We start from the raw sequence: 22,909 nt of genomic DNA on the forward strand, positions 1-22,909 counted from the left end.
GTACGCCTTCTTTGCCAGAATGAGAGTGTGTAATTGGTAAGGTAGGCGGTGTGAGGTGTGTGGCAGTGGCTTTGTGCCCAGTGCGCTTCTGGCGGCCGCGTGCAAACTGCGTTAGGCCTGCGCGGTGCGTGCGTGGACCACGTTGCGGCCGGGGCGCGTGACGCAGCACCTGCTCACCCGCTCTCCCGCTCACCTGCTCGCCGCCGCACCGCCACCATTAAGGCTCGCTCTCCCGCTGTCTGACCGATGGGCAGCCACTCACCCGCTGACGCATCGTCCACCCATGCTAGTGCCATCATTTCCCTCTCTGCGTCACTCGCTGTCGTCGCAACGCCCCCCATGGAGGCCGACGAGAAAGACAGGCCGTGGTGGGTACGTCACAGCACGTGACACTGCAGGTCTTACAAGTGCCAGCAGCCGCTTCCGGTGAGGAGCGAGTAACTGCTTCAGACGAATTTAATAATTCTTTACTGCGTGTCTCAATGCATAGAAGCTTTCGTAATATGGTAGCTGCCGGCCGTAGTGGCCGAGCGGTTCTAGGCGCTTCAGTCCGGAACCGCGCGACTACTACTGTCGCAGGTTCGAATCCTGCCTCGGGCATGGATGTGTGTGTTGTCCTTAGGTTACTTATGTTTAAGTAGTTCTAAGTTCTAGGGGACTGATGACCTCAGATGTTAAATCCCATAGTGCTCAGAGCCATTTTGAATCTGGAAGCTTCAAAGACATTTAAATCAAAACATTTGACATATTCGCGCTTTTCTACTTGTTATTATCCATGTGATATACGAGTACTATACTGCATGATGTCAAGTAAAATAATATGATACCTGATATCATATCGTATAACACATGGCATTTGTCACAACATGGCATTTGTCACAACATGTCAAAGATTAGGATGCATCTATCCCCACTCTGCGATTTTTCCTATTACAGATGCACCCCCACTCTCGGGTACTTTCTAAAGCACGTACATTTGTATCTATTTCCTCTTACACCCCTCACCATATATGTAACAGGGGTGGGTTTAAGACCGCTCACAGTGATGAGGCGATAGGGTTAACTCGTGAAGAAACGTGAACATGTCAGGACGTTTTGATTTTAATGTCTCTTACCTAGCTTGGTAACCCACATAGAATTCTGTTGACTCGGGCGACAACTGGTCTGGAATAGGTCTTTTTATTGTCTTTCGAAGCAGGTTTGTACAGTGGCAATGGATAAATCTTTCACAATACAAAACGGCCATTCCTTACATATATTTGCCTACCTTCTTATAAAATTTGACCCGATTCGCAGAAGTTTGAAACATAGAAGTGACGCGTGTGACAAATCTGGGAGAAAATTTATTTTTTCAAGTAAAGTCCGAATAAAGCTAAATTTCTGAAAACGAGTTTTCAATTTTATCGTAAGAATGCATTTTTGTTTATTTGATTCGGTTAAACTATTTCCCCGCATTCATGTAAGAATGAAATTTCAGTGCTGTGTTTAACTTGACTTTAAACCATCGTATCTCCACAACGAATGCAGATTATTAGATAAAAAAAATCGTTTTGACTTCATCCATTTATCTATTTTCGTGCAAAGTTTGAACCGATTAGTACAAGTTTAAAGTATAGAAGTGGCACACTTCAAAAACTTCACAGAAAAACATATTTTTTTGCATCCAAACGAATCAAGAGTTTTTCAGACAGTTAAAACTTGTCTTCGACCAAGGTCCAATAAACCGAAGGACCAAATTTGGACCATCAGTCTCGCTCAAGTCCAGAGTTATTTAACGGTGTTTTTGTGCACAAAATCAGATTGATGATGAGTTTTTTTGCACGTGAAATACGAACGGTGCACATACAAAAGGTCCCATTAACTCGGCATTAATTTTAGCCCAATTAAAATCTTTGAAAGAGGAATTAATCGATTTACACAATTTGCCTGGGAACCAGCTCCGGTTCGTAGTCTAAACCTAGATTACTGTACTATAACATAGCTACAGTAAGACAAATGTTCTAATTGGTATACACATGGCCGCTGGTTCCGACTAGTCTACAGACTTTTTACCCCATATTCCTACCTCAAATAGGAACCGAACACCATCTCGCCAAACCGCGATTCTGTGCGCGGCCTTTTGAGACATATTTGTTACATCACTTCCGCGCTTTAACGATTAAACTTTCATGCCATTAGAAACTGGTGGCCATCATCGGTATCAGTACGAGGTGTCACACCCGCGGTCACTGAAACACTCTTATAGTTGTTGGTGGCATGCAAGCAAACAACCTCCTAATGCCATCTTAGGAAATCTATTGTTATGTCTAAAACACTTGTAGTATCAGTTTGAGAAGATTTCTGGCCGGTGGCTAGTATGATCGTATACGTTTTCCCATCACATGCAATACATGCTCTGTGGTGATAAATGAGAGTGGGCAGGCCAATCACGATCCGTGAATTTCTCAAGCTGTTTTTGGTGTGAACTGCTTCGTATAGTCTGACATTATTACAATAGGCCTTTCGATAACCTGGTCGTGATGTGTATGACAACACATAATGGCGAACATACAGCCTCCCTTCAACAGTTACTAAATCAGACGTGTCCTCATATCCAATAGCTTCCCACATAGTGATTCCTGGAGTTGCAGAGACATGTGCCTCGAGAATCGCTTCTTTCTGTGACCTTTCACCAGGTCATCTAGTAGCACAATGTCAAAGTGACCTCCACAAATAGGAGCGAGACTCACTGCTGAACATCATAGAGCGCCACTCAATGTCCCAGTTAACTGTAGGTCTACACAATGCAAATCTCTGTTCACTAGTGTATGGTGTCAGCGATAAACGGCGCATGGTAACCGGAGATCTCGACCCAGCTTCTAGTAATGTGTTCCCGGCGTCTCGTGGTGGCGCTCTGCCGGTCACCTCGCACAGATTTCAGCATGTCATTCGTCTCTTCGTCAGAACCAGTCGAACAGTCCCACTGGCTTCTCGTGATACACTCTTCCTTCGTGCTCCACGGTAGTCCTGTGTCCTTCTCGTCACCACTCGTTCCTCTCTCATTTCACTGCAGCCAAGTCTGGGCAATCAGTCGACACGACGCTCTGAAACATGGTGGTAAGTTACACAGAGACGTCCTCTGTGTGTTCTGTGTTGCGATATCCATCTGAAAAGTCCCAAAAACTTTGGGCACTCTCAAGAGCCGTCACGTGCTCATACCACACTTTGTCTGAGGAATGACTCTTTTCTGTAATGAAAGTATTGAAAATAAGCTCGCTTAAGAATGAACATTGATCAGCATATTCGACAGACAAGGAAATACTGCAGTATCAGTTTGGAAGCATTCGATCAAGCTATTAATCGTACAACACTTTCCATTTCCTTTAATGTATATACGAGTATATTGTTCATTTATTGCCTGCCATTACGCAGTATTGCTAAGTCGTAGTGACGAAATCATTAAGCTATCATATACTCAGACTGTATAGCTGATACTAAACCATTAAAATACATCTTCTGGTGTGTACTACTGCTAGAACACAGTGTTCTAGCAGTAGTGGACACCAGAAGATCCAGAGGAATATCCCAGCAGAGGGGTCGAAACGTCGACCATTTTAGAAGAAACATGACGCGGCCTAATAACCCAGAAGATTTTAACTTCAGTGACAACGGCCACGAAAGCCTGCAGAGTTACATATGTAATAGGTTTACAGCTATGGCGATTGTTCATCAGAGGCAGGGGTATCATCAGGAGTGCGACAGGGAAGTGTGATACATAAATGATGTGGAGGACATGGTGTGCAGCAATCTGCGGTTGTTTGCTGATGATGCTGTGGCGTGCGGTGATGTGGCAAAGTTGAGTGACTGTAGGAGGATACTGGATGACTTATACAAAATTTCTACTTGGTGTGATGAATGGCAGCTGGCTCCAAATGTATAAAAATTTAAATTAATGCGGATGAGTAGGAAAAACAAGCCCGCAAGGTTCGGATACACCATTAGTAGTGCTTGACACAAATAAATGGGCGTAACGTTGCAAAGCGACCTGAAGTGGAACGAGCATGTCAGGACTGTGGTACGGAAGGCGAATGATCGACTTTGGTTTATTGGAAGAATTTTAGGAAAGTGTGGCTCATCTGTAAAGGAGATCGCATATGGGACGCTTGTGCGACCTATTCTTGAGTACTACTCGATGTTTGGGATCCGTACTAGGACAGAGTAAAGAAAGACATCGACGCAGTTCAGAGGTGGGCCGCTAGATTTGCTACCAGTAGGTTCGAAGAACATGCAAATGTTACGGTGATGCTTCGGGAGCTCAAATGGGAATACTCGGAGGGAAGGCGACATTGTTTTCGAGGAACACTGCTGAGACAATTTAGAGACCCGGCATTTGAAGCTGACTGCCAAAAGATTATACTGCCTCCAACATACATTGCGTGTAAGGACCACGAAGATAAGAAACGAGAAATTAGGGCTCATACTACGGAAGCATATAGATCGTCGTTTTTCCCTCGCTCTAATTGCATGTGGTAGAGGAAAGGAAATGACTAGAACTGGTACAAGGTACCCTACGTCACGAGCCTTACGGTGGCTTGCAGAGTATCTGTGTAGATATAGAAGTAGATGTAGCTGGCTGTTTTACGTTGTTTTGTGAGAATTTTCGTACGATTACTAGGTACTACTCATTCAGGTTACCGTGAATATGAGCCAGGGTATTCCTTGAAGTTTCGTGATTGCAGCCGGATTACGTCGACTTTTTGCCTCGATATTTCGGTCGACGTCCGGCTCGTTACCTGAGTTGTATTTTGGTTGTGTTGTCATCAATATTAGTTCATAATCATCGCCAAGCATCGCCCATTGCGGCGTGAACTGAAAAGACTTGCATCGCGGCGGCTGAACTTCCCCAGGTGGGGACTCTCAGCTATCAATGCCATATGATAATTTAATTTCATTTCGGCTGACAACCATTCAGTCATCTTTTGTGTTGGCGACTGCCGGTTCACATCGCTAACTGTATACCAAAAATGCGCAAAGGCAGCCGCTACGTGAGTGACCTCTGTCGAGTTTCGCGCCCTCTTCCAATATTGCTCCATCTACGACGCGCAGGCACATGCGTAATTGTGGTACTACAAGCACTCTCTCTGTCGGAATGCGCACTCACGGAGTTAAAATTCACGTGTCAAAATTAATAAAATTAACGTCGATGGACGTGTCAATAGTGGTAAAATGTTTTCTTCCTGGAGAAATAATAGAAATCGCCGTGTCCCACGCCTTAATCCAGTTGAAAGCTGACATCACGATGAATGAGATCTTCCGCCGAACGTATTCTAACCGATTTTTTAATAATTGAATCCAAGAAGGATCTCGTCGAGACTAAGTTTTCCGTGGCAGAATAATCCACTGAATGCCCTGTGAGATATAATTCTCAGCTACGGGTGACTTACTGAGGTGCGGAAGGCGAGCTTGGCGATTATGTTCAAAGCATCTTTCACGCACTGTGCGCGTTGTCTGACCAATGTAGGCATTGCCACACTGAAGGCATTCTGTAGATTCCAGCCTTTCGCAATCCCAAATCATCCTTTTCCTATCCGAGAAGAGCACAAGTCTTTGTAGGTGGGCGGAAGATAACTTTAACATAATGTTTCCTCACGTCTCTATCTAATTTCGACGAAACATTGCCGACGTACGGGAGGTATGCTCTAGACTTAAATCGCCACATCTCCTCTTGATCTTGTGATTGATCACGTTTCTTCCCCCTTAAAGCTGTGCTGATATAATGTGGAGAATATCCACTATCTTTGAACGCAGATTGTCGGTGCTTCAGCTTCTTTGCAAGGGTGTCTCCATCAGACACAAAATGTGTCCGGTGCATTAGCGAGCGAATAACGCTCATGGTTTGTGATGGCTGATGGAAGCTAGACTGCAGCAAATACGGGTCTGTATATGTGGGCTAACGGTAAACTGGATGTCCCAGTGATCCATCCATTTCAAGAATCACACGAAGTAGAATGTATACTTCAATGTTCTCAATAACCTAGTGTTGTCCTTTTCTCTGCTTGTCATGATGAGTGTGCTGTGGACATTCCTATCTTCGAAGATTGAAACAGCCTTGTGCACAGAGCTCCACGCATACATTCCTGGTTTAAGGGACACTCAGACATCCTATCAAATCTTGGCTTTCCCGCTAAGTCACCCGATCTTAATCCAACAGAAAATGTTGGGGACTATTTGGAACAGTGGTTGCGACGTAGCTGTCAACATCCTCGCAATGTTGTAGCTGTGCAGCATCTGATCATCAGTGAGTGGCTTCATTTGGATATTGCCTACTTCAAGATACCTGTGGACTCTGGTCCTCTCTGAACTGAGGCCATGACCAAGGCCGGCGGTATCAGTCTCCTGCGAAGACTAATTTTTTGGCTGGTGTACTTAGGTACCTTTCCAGAAACATCTAACTCTCTGTCTACATTTAGTAGCAGTGGAACGTTCTTCTTAAAGGAATTTCTTTAAGCCTTTGCAACTCTGTTTCTGATGTCTTTCTTCTGTTGGCTATCTTGTATAGCCTGTAGTGTGTACAGGGAGATGATGATGATGATGATGTTGGTTTGTGGGGCGCTCAACATCGTGGTCATTATCGCCCGTACAAGTTCCCAATCTTTCCATTTCAACTGTCGCCACGTCTCTGACGATGAGGATAACACAAACACCCAGTCCACGGGCACAGAAAATCCACGACCCGGCCGGGAATCGAACCCGGGACCCCTTGACCCAGAGGCAGCAAGGATAACCACTAGACCACGAGCAGTGGACTGTACACGGAGAGCCCATGAGACAAGGAAACCGCTGTGTGTCTCCTTAATAATTTCAGCGTAACTCAGAATGGGATTGGCCAGTTTGAAACTAGTCTGTCAGAATCTGTCAAATTAACTGACGGACTGGTTTCATATTATGCTACTTACACAAGCGTGATGGAGTAAGGATGAGAACGGTCTTTGTAAATGACATAAACAATTGCAAGAGATCAGTCAGTAGTACCTTATGAATACTCCTACTGTGATTGTGAGGCAATGGCTTTTCAGTTTTACAATGAGGTGACAAAAGTCATGGAGTACCTCATAAAATCGTGTCGGACCTCCTTTTGCCCGGCGTAGTGCATCATCTAGACGTGGTATGGACTCAACAAGTAGTTGGAAGTCCCTTGCAGAAATATTGAGCCATGCTACCTCTATAGGCGTCCATAAATGCGGAAGCGTTGCCGGTGTAGGATTTTGCGCACGAACTAAGCTCCCGATTATGTCATATAAATATTTTATGGGATTCATGTCCGACGATCGGACGTCTCGGAATATTGACTTTCCCACTATTTAATAAGCATAGCGTCGTTAAAAGGATGCTAAGACTGTGCCGAGCTTGTCAAGCTTCACGGAACTCACGAAAACGCGGCTTTCGTTCCGTTAATTCAACTATCCGCTTCTGTTTAAGTCATAAGTGGACGACAGAATTGTGACTGCTTATCCATTGCCGAGCAGATGTAATTTCAGTTCATGTATGATTAAGTAACATCGGTAATACATTGTGGTTAAAGCAATTGTTGTCACGTCCCGTAGTTTTTGGCAGAACTCATTCCAAGTGACATTTTTCGTCCCGTCTCGCTAGTTTTCCTTGTGATTCAACCACAGTGTACCATGACTGTTTCTTAAGTTTCTTTAAAGATGTTAAGTGCTATTCAGATGTCCCTTTGAGATGTAAATAGCTGGCAGAATCCTGACTGCTACTGTGATACTTACGAGAAATCTTAAAGAATGTGATGTATCGCCGGCCGGTGTGGCCGAGCGGTTCTAGGTGTTTCAATCTGGAACCGCGCCACCGCTACGGTCGCAGGTTCGAATCCTGCCTCGGGCATGGATGTGTGTGATGTCCTTAGGTTAGTTAGGTTTAAGTAGTTCTAGGGGACTGATGACCTCAGATGTTGAGTCCCATAGTGCTCAGAGCCATTTGAACCAATGTGATGTATCCTGTATGTAAAGTTCCCTTTACATAGTTACACTCAGCAACCAGCCCTTTTTAAGTTGTTGTTGCTAGCAGAGTCAGTCAACAGTACGACAGACACCGCTAGCCAGCTGCCCCAGGGTAAAAAAAAAAAGCCTCTGCTGGAAGTTACACGACTCTCAAGGACTGAACTTCTTCCTTGTTTTGTTTATTCTTAACCAAACATCTGTTTTCCTAAGTGCCCATCTCTTTGAGCCGAGAGAATTATAGTGTTTTCGCTGATCTGTTAACGTTCATAATTAACATCACGTTTTTGTTGTGTTGTCAGAGCATACAGCGACTTACCCTCTTCTCCATGATGACGTCGTCTGCGGCGGCCCGCTCAAGACACGCCAGCAGGACCAGGAGGGCGGGACACAGCATCAGCAGGGCTCGTGACATTCCGGGTGTGCTTCCTGCAAACACACCACCCAACACTCTGAGTACACGAGCAACAGCGGACACTCTGAGCCCTCTCACTTTTTTCCCATCATACATTACAAATCGCTAAAGCAGAGTGAAAGAAGATGAGTTACTGCTGATAAATAAGAAGTGTGAAGTGATCATAGTGACAAAAGTTCGTACGAGGAGCAGTTACTGGCAATAGGTAAATTCTTCGCCGCAAATGACCACAGTCAGTGTAATTAAAAGACAGCTGCGTATGTTAACCTTGGAGGGGAAGGGAAGTTGGAGATTTCACTTGAAGAGAACGATTACTGCGGCACTGCGGGCTGACGTTTCTCAGTGTTTGTTAACTACTCTGTTTTCGTCTCCCAGTTTTTATTTTTTATTCAGTCTTTATTTTCATTTATTCTCCATGTCCATGAGGCATTTTGGAATCGCCTTCATCAGATGTATCATAAAGCTAAAAGTATGTAAGGAATAATTACAGTTTAACAATATTGGTCCTTTTACACTTTCAAAACAAAGATACTTCTACTTACTGCAACTGCAGTCATGATTGTACAGTATACAGGACGTCCCAGGAGGAATGGTCAATTTCAAGGATATGGAAGCAGCGATCATCAGAAGCAAAAACACTTCATATGGACATATACCATATTCCGAATGGTACCCGAGATAGAACACATTTAATGTGAATTATTATTTAATTTCTGTATTACTCAGTGCATTGTCAGCTTTGCACATGCAGACATGTACAAAAGTTAGTAACCATTGTAACTAATGTTTTACAAGATATCAATAGAAAAAAACGTATTTTAACATATATGCCTTGAAGAGTTATTGTACGCGTCACCTTACAACTGTTGTACAGTTCACAATAAATATTCCAATATCCCCCCCCCCCTCAACTTTAGTGTATTTGTGCACTCTTACTTGTCTGAGTGCCTCTGCACGTTCGATAATGAAGACGACGGCGTCCATGGTGCGACCAAGCAGTTCATCTCACGTATTCACCTTTCGTTTGTATACTTCAGACTTCATCCAACCTCATAAACAAAAATCTAATCGTGTAAGTCTAGCTATCTCGGTGGCCAGATAATTGTACGACCACGACCAATCCAGCCATTACGACGAGTGCGGGTGAGATGTTCCTTCACACGTCTGGTAAAATGTGTGTGTGTGTGTGTGTGGGGGGGGGGGGGGCAGACTCCGTCACATTGGAAGAACATTGCAGTCAGGGTGGCCAAAGGACCGTCCTCAAGCTGTTCCACAAACGAATTTTCCTAAAAATGCAGGTAACTCTGTCTCGTTATTCGTTCTTCTAAAACGACTGGACCTGTCAACATGTTACCGATCATACCCTGGTAAGTATAATTAACATGTAAAATAATTAGTAACAAAATAATAAGAGACGAATATATTTTTAGATATGTAAACATAAGAAACATAGCTTTCTGCGCAGTCATACAACACATCGCGCAGTGCATCTGTTATATGCACATAACAAATATGTATTAAAGGCCGTTGAGCAGGCTTCGTAAATAAAAGGTAGCGAAACGTGTATGGCATAAAAACATGCAGCGTTTCATTTGGTTACACAGACGGACCAAATCTACAAAATATAATAACTATATTATTCAATACAACAATTGTACTGGAACAAATGAACTTGTGCAGTTGTAGGATTTGCCTTAAATCAGATGTTAAACAGAATTTGTTCTCAAATATCTCAGTAAGGGTTAATTCCCGTGGCCAAATAAATTTTAGAGTTGTGTGGTGCTTGACAGCCTATTTACTAAAGCCTTTAGAACGAAATTCATTTAATATAGTTGGTATCCATTACGTGCAATTTGCCCAGATGGAAGAAGAACTGAAATCCATACCACGTGGAAACGGCTATAGCATTATTTCGAGAAGATCCGTTGTAACTGCACTACTTAGCTACCGAGGAGCCACAAGGCTTTACTCTACAGCCTTCCTCTCACGGAGGACTGCTACCCACTACAGTAGGAGATATTCGCCGTGCACAGGCGGTGTCGCGAAGCATGTCAGAACTCTCCAGCAATTAAATTAAAACGAGACGGGCGCCAGAGAAGTTGGCCGCTAAGTAGTGGATTAGCACAGCTGGTCTGCTGTTACTCGGAAGGAATTCACTGCGGTCTGTCTCCCCTTGTCGTATGACGCTGACTTCCTTTCCACTCCAGCTGGCCGGATCAGAGTGCAGCCACACTCCCACTGAGATTTACCACTGCTTCATTTTGTCACCTCGCGTTCTCAGCTCGAATCCCGAGTAATGCAAGCGCTGGTAGAGGAACGACAGATCAGTTTTACGGCGGAGCAATGTGAAGGTACTCCACAGCAGTGCTTTTTACACAACCGTAGACCTGAGACACAGTAGACCTCGTGGTCTAGGGGTAGCGTCTTTGATTCATAATAAAAAAAAAAGTCTTCGGTCCCGGGTTCGATCCCCGCCACTGCCTAAATTTTGATAAATAATCAGCATTGGCGGCCGAAGACTTCCGGCATAAGAAGTCAGCCTCATTCTGCCAACGGCCTTGTCAAAGAGGGCGGAGGAGCGGATAGAGGTTCAGGGCACTCTCTTGTCCTAGGGGTGGGAAATTGCCCCTAAAGGCGGAAGAATCAGCAATGATCAACGACATGAGGATGCAGAAGGCAATGGAAACCACTGCATTAAAGACACGTAACGTGTATCCACAGGACATGTGGCCTGTAATTGAAGAAGTGTCATGATGATCTCTCCATTGGCAAAAGATTCCGGAATAGTCCCCCATTCGGATCTCCGGGAGGGGACTGCCAAGGGGGAGGTTACCATGAGAAAAAGATTGAATAATCAACGAAAGGATAACGTTCTACGAGTCGGGGCGTGGAATGTCAGAAGCTTGAACGTGGTAGGGAAACTAGAAAATCTGAAAATGGAAATGCAAAGGCTCAAACTAAATATAGTAGGGGTCAGTGAAGTGAAGTGGAAGGAAGACAAGGATTTCTGGTCAGATGAGTATCGGGTAATATCAACAGCAGCAGAAAATGGTATAACAGGTGTAGGATTCGTTATGAATAGGAAGGTAGGGCAGAGGGTGTGTTACTGTGAACAGTTCAGTGACCGGATTGTTCTAATCAGAATCTACAGCAGACCAACACCGACAACGATAGTTCAGGTATACATGCCGACGTCGCAAGCTGAAGATGAACAGATAGAGAAAGTGTATGAGGATATTGAAAGGATAATGCAGTATGTAAAGGGGGACGAAAATCTAATAGTCATGGGCGACTGGAATGCAGTTGTAGGGGAAGGAGTAGAAGAAAAGGTTACAGGAGAATATGGGCTTAGGACAAGGAATGAAAGAGGAGAAAGACTAATTGAGTTCTGTAACAAGTTTCAGCTAGTAATAGCGAATACCCTGTTCAAGAATCACAAGAGGAGGAGGTATACTTGGAAAAGGCCGGGAGATACGGGAAGATTTCAATTAGATTACATCATGGTCAGACAGAGATTCCGAAATCAGATACTGGACTGTAAGGCGTACCCAGGAGCAGATATAGACTCAGATCACAATATAGTAGTGATGAAGAGTAGGCTGAAGTTCAAGACATTAGTCAGGAAGAATCAATACGCAAAGAAGTGGGATACGGAAGTACTAAGGAATGACGAGATACGTTTGAAGTTCTCTAACGCTATAGATACAGCAATAAGGAATAGCGCAGTAGGCAGTACAGTTGAAGAGGAATGGACATCTCTAAAAAGGGCCATCACAGAAGTTGGGAAGGAAAACATAGGTACAAAGAAGGTAGCTGCGAAGAAACCATGGGTAACAGAAGAAATACTCCAGTTGATTGATGAAAGGAGGAAGTACAAACATGTTCCGGGAAAATCAGCAATACAGAAATACAAGTCGCTGAGGAATGAAATAAATAGGAAGTGCAGGGAAGCTAAGACGAAATGGCTGCAGGAAAAATGTGAAGACATCGAAAAAGATATGATTGTCGGAAGGACAGACTCAGCATACAGGGAAGTCAAAACAACCTTTGGTGACATTAAAAGCAACGGGGCCAACATTAATAGTGCAACGGGAATTCCACTGTTAAATGCAGAGGAGAGAGCAGATAGGTGGAAAGAATACATTGAAAGCCTCTATGAGGGCTAAGATTTGTCTGATATGATAGAAGAAGAAACAGGAGTCGATTTAGAAGAGATAGGGGATCCAGTATTAGAATCGGAATTTAAAAGAGCTTTGGAGGACTTACGGTCAAATAAGGCAGAAGGGATAGATAACATTCCATCAGAATTTCTAAAATCATTGGGGGAAGTGGCAACAAAACGACTATTCACGTTGGTGTGTAGAATATATGAGTCTGGCGACATACCATCTGACTTTCGGAAAAGCATCATCCACACAATTCCGAAGACGGCAAGAGCTGACAAGTGCGAGAATTATCGCACAATCAGCTTAACAGCTCACGCATCGAAGCTGCTTACAAGAATAATATACAGAAGAATGGAAAAGAAAATTGAGAATGCGCTAGGTGACGATCAGTTTGGCTTTAGGAAAAGTAAAGGGACGAGAGAGGCAATTCTGACATTACGGCTAATAATGGAAGCAAGGCTAAAGAAAAATCAAGACACTTTCATAGAATTTGTCGACCTGGAAAAAGCGTTCGACAATATAAAATGGTGCAAGCTGTTCGAGATTCTGAAAGAAGTAGGGGTAAGCTATAGGGAGAGACGGGTCATATACAATATGTACAACAACCAAGAGGGAATAATAAGAGTGGACGATCAAGAACGAAGTGCTCGTATTAAGAAGGGTGTAAGACAAGGCTGTAGCCTTTCGCCCCTACTCTTCAATCTGTACATCGAGGAAGCAATGATGGAAATAAAAGAAAGGTTCAGGAGTGGAATTAAAATACAAGGTGAAAGGATATCAATGATACGATTCGCTGATGACATTGCTATCCTGAGTGAAAGTGAAGAAGAATTAAATGATCTGCTGAACGGAATGAACAGTCTAATGAGTACACAGTATGGTTTGAGAGTAAATCGGAGAAAGACGAAGGTAATGAGAAGTAGTAGAAATGAGAACATCGAGAAACTTAACATCAGTAAAATAACCAAAGACGGACGGAGCAAGGAGGACATCAAAAGCAGACTCGCTATGGCAAAAAAGACATTTATGGCCAAGAGAAGTCTACTAATATCAAATACCGGCCTTAATTTGAGGAAGAAATTTCTGAGGATGTACGTCTGGAGTACAGCTTTGTATGGTAGTGAAACATGGACTGTGGGAAAACCGGAACAGAAGAGAATCGAAGCATTTGAGATGTGGTGCTATAGACGAATGTTGAAAATTAGGTGGACTGATAATGTAAGAAATGAGGAGGTTCTATGCAGAATCGGAGAGGAAAGGAATATGTGGAAAACACTGATAAGGAGAAGGGACAGGATGATAGGACATCTGCTAAGACATGAGGGAATGACTTCTATGGTACTAGAGGGAGCTGTAGAGGGCAAAAACTGTAGAGGAAGACAGAGATTGGAATACGTCAAGCAAATAATTGAGGACGTTGGTTGCAAGTGCTACTCTGAGATGAAGAGGTTAGCACAGGAAAGGAATTCGTGGCGGGCCGCATCAAACCAGTCAGTAGACTGATGACAAAAAAAACCCAGAGACTTATCAATTCCCTTTGGTTTACAAATTTAAGATTCTATATTGCAAAATAAGTCATCAAAAATGGAATTGAAACTTACTGGCAGATTAAAACTGTGTGCCGGACCGAGACTCGAACTCGGGACCTTTGCCTTTCGGGGGCAAAAGCTCCACCAACTTTTTTTTTTTAAAAAAAGCTTATTTTGTTCGTCTTCCTCTTTGTACGTATCTGCTCGGGGCAGACGCGGCAAGACACCCGTTTCAGTTCGTCGTTGATCCATTAACTTAGTTTTTTTACTACAGAGGGCAGCTAACCCTCTGACCGAACACGCAGAGTTACAATGCCGGCACCAACTGAGCTACCCAAGCACGACTCACGCCCCGTCCTCACAGCTTTACTTCCGCCAGTACCTCGTCTCCTACCTTCCAAACTTTACATTCTCATTCTCATTCTGGAATAATGTAATTACTTAAAAGACACATGTCGTGGACTCCGCACTTAACCCTTTCCTGATTAAAATTTATTTTGCGTATATTTGATAAATAATATACTTCCACTCCCAAATTTTAAGTGGACCGGTTTTGAAAATCGTTGAAGTGTGATTGATACATGTGTCCCACGAACCCAACTAGACCCATGTTTCATGTGAACCTAGGATTTAAAGTACTAAATTTTTAATTTTTTAATGATTTAATAAGAATGGGAATCATGGAAAAAAGTGTAACAAACCAGTATCAAAATACTTTTATACTCCCCACAATGAAAAACATGAGATATTGCACACGATTTTTTAACACAACATTTTAAGATGGCTTTGATATACCACATGCCAATGTTTTCTATAATCTATGAAATTTTCTGGAGCATATACATCCCACAGACAGTATTCCTGAGATGTGCAGTAATGTTTCAGAAAACTGTCCGTGATGTATAAGAAAACACAATTAGTTACTACAGACATCCTTCGAGTGGAGAAGATGATAATTCGATCTGATTTTCGTAAAACAAACGTGCTGTGCCACCTATAAACAGACTCTACCCTATTTGATCGCTCACAGCCTTTTATACACCCACACAGCGGTCCGTAGTATTTTTCTCGGAGTTCCGAAAACATCGCGTAACGTGCTAGCAATAGACAGATATAAAGTGTAGACATCCAAACGCTCAAAACTACATATTACTTTAGTGGGACACGCGTATCCCATCGATCACGAAAGAGTTAAAAGCTACTCCTATGCTGTAAAAAGGAAAACTATATGGGACCGAAGGAATAAACAAGCTTAACTTAAATGTTTCGCGTTTTCGGTGAAGGGTGGGTACATGGGAAGGAAACGCAATAGCCATTTTCACCTTAGAATAACAACGAAACAAATCACACCGATGCGCGTTATTTACAGGAAGAAAATAAAATAAATAAATGTTTTTAAGGTGACCTCATGAACTGCTGGTAGTGTTGGAGAGGCTACTTAAAATCAAAATTGGCCAGGTGCGAGCAGGACTCCCACTCTGAAGGTTCCGTACAAACTTAGTTACGTACATTGACAGTTTATCGAACGCAGGGATCAAGAACCTCGACGTTTCTTGCCTGTAATCGACATTGATATTGGAAAGGCGTCGGTTCCGGAAATTCCAGTGCTTTCATGAATATCTTACTTTTAAGTTTGAAGTAGCAAAAGAAATGACAAATGAAATTTTTTCGTCTGATATAATTACAAACTAACAATTTTCGGATTTTTTCCTTTACTTTTACTGTGCAATCTTACTTATTGCCAAATAGTAACCTGTAGGTTTTAATGAGTGAGTTTGCGAATATCAAAATACGTCATATAATAGGCCATATTTTTATTGCATTGACTTAGAAACTTAACTTTTGCACTACCAAGGGACCATAGACATTAGTATGTGCAATAAATTTCACTTAATACATCTAGTCGTTCCTGAGAAAAAGGTGTCTTAATAGACTGAGGAACAAACAGACTATTGGGTAACAAATAAAAAATGTTGCCGTGTGATGTAATTACAAAGAAAGAGTTTTCAGATTTTTCGGTTTAATTTTACTGTGAAACCTTGCTCCTTGCCAAATTTCATGATTCTAGGCCAACAAATATGAGGGTTTTCCAGAAAGTAAGTTCCGATCGGTCGCGAAATGGAAACCACAGTGAAAACCAGAAACGTTTTATTTGCAACAGTTAGGTGCACCTTCCACTACTTCTCTACATGGTCTCCGCTTCAACTTCGAGTGTTATCGTAGTGTTGTATCATCTATCCAATATCCTCGTCGTAGAAAGCAGCCGCATGTGCTTTCAACCAGTTACCTGCACTGGTCTGCAGCTCGTTGCCTGTGGAAAAATTTTGTCTTCATAGCCAGCGGTTCTTGTAAGCACAGATGAGACTCAGGGGGAGCCAATTACTGAATGTATTGTGGGTGATCAAACACTTCTCATCGGAAACGCTGCAGGAGCGTCTTCATTGCCCCTGCAGTGTGCTACCGAGAATTGGCACGAAGAAGGAACCGCTCGACAGTTGTGTTATGTGGGCTGCATGACACAGGCGAAATCTCTAACCAGGCCCTCATAATTGGCGGGAGATGCTATTCCCTACGCATCTTTACGTGCTCACTGTTCACTCAAAACTGAAAAGAGCTACGCGACACGATCGACGGGCATACTAGAGACATTGCCCAACACATCTGTGCAAAGCTTTACCGGATTTTCCAGTGGTTTCCATGTCGTGACCGATCGGAACTTACTTTCTGGACAACCCTCGTATATGGCCGTATCTTTTGTATGGATTGACTTAGAAGCTTCAATTCCTTACACCGCCAGGGGACCGTAGACTTTAGTGTGTTAAATAAATTCCAACTTGATATGTCAACCTATTCCTTAGAAAAAAAGGTTTTTAACAGTCGGACAAACAGACGGATGGGCGAGATAGTGATCTTACAAGGGTTCCGGTTTCATCGATTGAGGTACGGAATCCTAAAAAGAAAAACAATCGACATCTACACATACATCTGCTTCTATACTTCACAAGCTGCCTTACGGATTGTGGCGGAGGGTACATTGTGTACCACAGTAATTTTTCCCTTCCTATTCCAGTCGTGAATTGTTCGCGGATAGAACGATTGTTGGTACGCCACCTTGCGAGCTCGAATCTCTCTGCTTTTACGTCCATGATCTTGTCCCGAGAAGTACATGGCAGGAAGCAATATATTGGTTGACTTCTCTAGGAACGTACGCGCTCGAAGCTATATGAGTACACCACGGCGTGACGCAGAACCTCTCTCTTGTAGCGTCTGCCACTAGAGTTGGCTGAGCGTCTGTGTGACCTTTCCGCGCTTACTAAATGAACCTATAACGAAACGTGTAGCTCTTCTTTGGACCTTCTCTATTTCCTCCATCAGTCCTGTCTGGTACGGACCCCACACTGACGAGTAATATTCTGGTGATGACTGAAAGAGGTTCTTGTTAGTTATCTCCATTGTGGATGTACTGCATTTGCTGAGAATCCTTCCAATGAAGCTGAGTCTGCCATCAGTCTTACCTGCGATTAACTTTATATGGTCATTCCACTTTAAATCGCAACTTACGCACGCTCCTAGATTGTTCTGCAAGCGTGTAATCATAGAATAGGGGTTCTTTCTGCCTGTTTATGTGCTGTACGTTATATTTGTTTATGTTGAGGGTCAACTTCCAATATCTGCAACACGCGTAGATTCTCTGCAGGTCTTCGTGCATTCCGGTAGGTATACAACAGCATTATCCGCGGAAAGCCTCGTGGAACTTCCGTCGTTTTCTACTTCGTCATTTATATATATTTTGATAAGTAATGGACCTATGATACGCGCATGGGGCACGCACGAAGTTATTTTTACGTCTGAAGACTTCATCGTTGACAGTGCCATGCTGTGCTCTGTTTGCTATACTCTCTTTAGTCCAATCACACAGTTGGTCTGATATTCCGTACGTTCGTATTTTGTTCATAAGGTGACATTGCAGAACTGATTCGAATGTTTTCCGGAAGTCTGGGAGCACGGCATCGACTTGGGCGCTCGTGTATACTGCTGTATAGGTCTCGTCGACGAACAGAGGGAGCTGGGTTTCATACGATCGTTGTTTCCGGAACCCATGTTGATTCCTACAGAGGACATTTGCCGTCTCCATAAATGTAATACGCGAACGAAAAATATGTTCCAAAATTATTCAAAAGACCGACATCGAAGAGACAGGCCTATGGTTTTGTGCGTCTGTTCGACAATCATTTTTGAAAACGAGAATGACATGCATTTTTTAAAAATCACGAGGAACGCTCTCCTCCTTCAGTGACCTACGGTACACCTCTGAGAACAATAGATAACACGAATAATTATGGAAACTGATAACGAAAACAATATCAAATTATACATAAATCGATGAGAAACACAACTACACAGTAACCGAGACCAGCAACATTAACAACTGGCCTTCCATTGAACTGAAGAGTGAACCAATGCTGCTGCTTTGCTTTCCCTGTTTTAAATCACATATGGTTTTTTGTGGGCAAGACCACTGCCAAGCAGAAGCTCCGGTAGAGGTCTCTCGGTAGCCCCTTTCCTCTCGACGTCCTAGGCCCCTAGTCTTTCTGGCCCGAGCGCAAGTCCAGCACTTGTACTCTCGAAAGAACTTCTGCAAGAGGTGATATGTTTCCAGAAACTCGATCGTCTCAAATTCAACTCAGATTTTCTCAGGGGATCATACGTGTGCGACACACAAATACACGTCAGCGGCTTCTGTAAACACGTCACCAGGTGCAGTCGTAAGGATGGAGTCATATGTTGGCGCTGCGGGAGCTACAGACGTCTTCGTTCTTGCCCTTATACTGGTTCCTGGAAACGCGGCCGACGTAGCACGCATTTTGGGAACTGGAAACCACCTCTCCCCCTCTTGACTTTCACAAAACGTTTGCCTTAAAACGAATGAGATATCCGGCAATGGCAATAATTTCTTCAAATGTTCGTAAATGAGGCGACAAGCTAGAGAAAGGGGAACCAGTCACCAACTAAGGCATTTGATTTTCACAGAAGCCATACTGTTGCAAAACGTCACCAAAGACGTCTTCATTCTCTAGAATGAAAAAAAATTGAGATTGTTCATTAGCGATTCCATACAGTCGAAGAGCTTAAGAACGTCGTGAGATGTTTTGGTTAGACGTATTCGTTATCTTGGCGCGAGAGGAATATTTAGTCAAATCACTTTATTGTAATAATTGTACTGGAGTTTGGAAGCAACGATGAGGACGTAACAAATGGATGCAGAAGACGCTATTATGCAATGACTGGTGCCACCAAACTTGCTATTTCACCACCTAGCGAACATTAGTGCTACGCTAAAGGAAATTGGCGAGCGAGCACTCGATTATTGGACTTCTGACTCTTTCACGGCTAATAATAATTCTAATTCTTTTTTCTAGTTTTTTAATTTTATATGAATATCATGCTAGTAAGTCTGGATGAACACAACGATCGTGAAAGAGGTTGGCCCAATTAGAGGCGGAGTCTACTTGCACATTGCCACTACAACCTCCAAAATCTAAAACCGGATATTTATTTCATTACTGCGCTGGCACTCTTACAATCTATCTAGCCAGCGATCGTTACGTCTCATGTAATTATGTTAAATATATATTATTTCAATCTGCCCGGATAGGCGCGTATTAGCATGTCGCATTCGGGGAGGCGTGGCGTAGCCCGACCGAAGTCGCCCAGCGAATTAACGCCGAGGGCCGGTGTGCGGCCAGTGTTGCTGTTGGTTTCAGGCGATTTCTCGCATCCGACTAGTTGGTACCCACTTCCCGCCTCAGTTACACGATTCGCAAACATTTCAAAATGTTGTCACACTTTCACATAGAATAACACTGGACGCAAAATGGTGGGTTTCACAGATTCCGTTCCGGAAGGGAGGGCTGGCGACAGAAATGGCATCCGGCCACCCTCTACCACTTGCCAAATCCAGATTAACACGCCGACCCTGTGAAGACACTCGATAAGGCCATGAAAATGAAAAAGAAGAAGAATGTAGCCTACTTCGATATACAGGGTGGGTCAAATAAAAGTGGCCCGGAAGAGTGAATACGATTGGCCGTGACTGTGTGCACGTAACCACACCTCTGCAGTTTCTTCCAACAGGATGGTGGAACTGCCCATACAGCCGGCGGAAGCTTGGAGCACATTTACACAACCACCACCACTGACAGAGTTGTTAGCAGAGGTCAGTCTGGTCGCAGTCGTAGCGGTCCTAGCTTGCCACCCAAGTCATAATCTTCGTCAGTATGCGATTACTTTGTGTGGGTAGCTATCAAGTACAAAGTGTATCGCAACAACCCTCATAGCCTTCATGAACTCCAGCAGAACGTTTCGGATGACACTGCAGCAATTCCAACAATCCAGCATCGATCCGCCTTCAGCAGCTTGCTGACCAGGGCCCAAAAGTGCCATGAGATGGTGGTGGTCACTTTCATTTGCCCCACACTGTATTTTCATGAGGTAATGCCCCAAAAATCGTAGATATTTGAAAAGTCATGATTATCGCCTCCAGTGGCCGATAAAATATTTATTCAAACACCAGTTTCGGTCGACTGACCGTAATCAGGTTCTTAAAAGCATTCACAGTCTTATACTTGGCGAATATAAAATCGCTGTCGTTAGATAATAAAACCATTAGTTTGTAATTTTTGTCACATAGGAATGTAAATTACATCGTCAGTATATAATTTATGCAATTTGTATACTGACGATGTAATTTGTATTACGATGTGACAACAGTGACAAATTCAAGGTTTTATTATCTGATATCAATGATTTTATTTTCGCCTAAAATGATGCTGTAAATACTTTTAAGAAGATGATGGTGGTTATTCGAGCGAAACTGGTTGTTTGAACAGAGATTTTATCGGCAATTCAAGGCGGTAAAAACGACATTTCTGATACACTATTTCAGATGTTTTCTTCCTAATTCTACAGTGTAAGTCAAGTCATTTGAAGTAAGTTATGAATTATGTGTCCTGTTTATGAGGTTCTGCGTCCTGTGTATTGAGTTCTATACAGTCCGCGCGGGAACTGTACAAGTTTTCTCAGATTCATGGGAGACCCATTGCATAAGACAGACCATGTGACCCGGAAAATATATTGATGTATCGGTTGCTTTCACACATCTTGATGATACCACGCTTCTCTTGTTTTTTCCTACTTAAAGTACCCAATCGGAAGTACGTTAAATCCATTCAAAATTTGACATATATTAAAATTCACCTCATCATATTACGTTCTTATTCTTCATTTTAACAGAACCAGAGCTATCTCGATATACAGGGTTTTCGGAAACTCCCGTTATGAACTTCCAGGACTTGAAGAGGGGAGTGGCTAGATCATATTTTGAGTTGGAACCCAAGGCCCGAAAATGTACCGTTTTCGTACTTCAACCATTTGAAAACACGTTGGTAACGCGACCATTTTGATAAGCAATTGATTATTCGCGACCCAGTACATTACTTGGTTTAGAATTCCACTGGTTAATAATCAACGAAATTGCTTGAGTACTCGTTGCTGACTTCTCTTTAACGTGATGCAGAACAAACTCTCCCAGTTCGGGTGTGCGACGTCTCCCTGGACGACCACAGTCACGCCCCCTGATGGTGAAGTTTCCCATTCTGGAAGCCCTTGCGTAATTGAGGCGAAAAGGGTTTGCCATGCAGTCGGAAGTTGTGGAGAGCGATCTTGATAAAGGCGACGAACAGCTCTTCCAATATTGTGAGGTTCGCCAATCAGAAAGACCATGTCGGTGTATCCTCCAAACATGTACTCAATTATGTTTGTGTAACAATCACATACACGTGAATGAGGCTCAAACTAGGTTAGAGAGGTAGGATAGACTTTAAATGACATCAGCCGGTCCGACATCACCACCCCCTCACGAAGGCTACCCTGTTGTACATCTACCTAGCAATCATGTCTGCAAACGGATGTAGCACTTAAAAGGTTCGTTTCCGGACATGAGTTTCTACTCAAAATATTATATACTTATTTCCCTCTACAAGTCCTAGAAGTATGTAACGGGAATTTCCGAACACCCTGCATTTTCATATTGATAGATTGACGACCGATTTACATTACAATATGATGACAGTGTATTATTCATGATTTAATAACCTGACGGTTACGATTTTATATTTCGCCTAAAATGATGCTGATGGCAGTCAGACAAGTTTCCTTTAATTTACGTCTATGGTCACAATTTTTTTTGTTAACAGATTACCGGTTTCGGTCTTTAATGACCATCATCAGATCTGTTTCATAAAAACAAAGGCCTAATCTACTGCACCCATAGTGGCATCGTCAAATGTTAAATGCGGAATCAGATCTGATGATCTGATGATGGTAATTAAAGACCGAAACCGGTAATCTGTTAACAAAAAAATCTGTGACCATAGACGTAAATTAAAGGAAACTTATTACATATACGGATCACTGTTTTTTCGCGACGATGTCGTAGCTTGTGAAGACAGTCAGACATTTGACACTGATTGTATAAATAAAATATTTTACCAGCAGCTCAAGGGGCTAATATGACATTTTTCAAAATTTTAAAGAACTGTCTCATCTGGTCACGAACAGAGAAAGGAACTATCTCAGTACTGGCCTGAGGTACCGATGGAAAATCTCAAGAAAAACAAGAATGATCGGACAGATATTTGAAACCCCTCCTCCGTAATACACGGGCAACAGTCTCTTTGTCTGCACTGCACAGTTGAAGTTTCACCAAGAATATTAAGTTAATTGTAATGGAAATATTTGGCTACTAGG

The 22,909-nt window shown here is 43.0% G+C and overlaps 1 protein-coding gene across 1 annotated transcript in view; it reads right to left on the reverse strand.

The window, feature by feature from the left end:
- Nucleotides 1–22,909, reverse strand: part of LOC126236124 (cardioactive peptide) — a 391,608-nt gene that overhangs the window by 28,908 nt on the left and 339,791 nt on the right. The window contains exon 2 of the mRNA XM_049945201.1: nt 8,311–8,420. Within this exon, the coding sequence (XP_049801158.1) occupies nt 8,311–8,406 (96 nt within the window). The 5' untranslated portion in view covers nt 8,407–8,420. The remainder of the gene's footprint in view (nt 1–8,310; nt 8,421–22,909) is intronic.

Source organism: Schistocerca nitens, chromosome 1, assembly GCF_023898315.1.
Source record: "Schistocerca nitens isolate TAMUIC-IGC-003100 chromosome 1, iqSchNite1.1, whole genome shotgun sequence".
Taxonomy (NCBI): Eukaryota; Metazoa; Arthropoda; class Insecta; order Orthoptera; family Acrididae; genus Schistocerca; species Schistocerca nitens.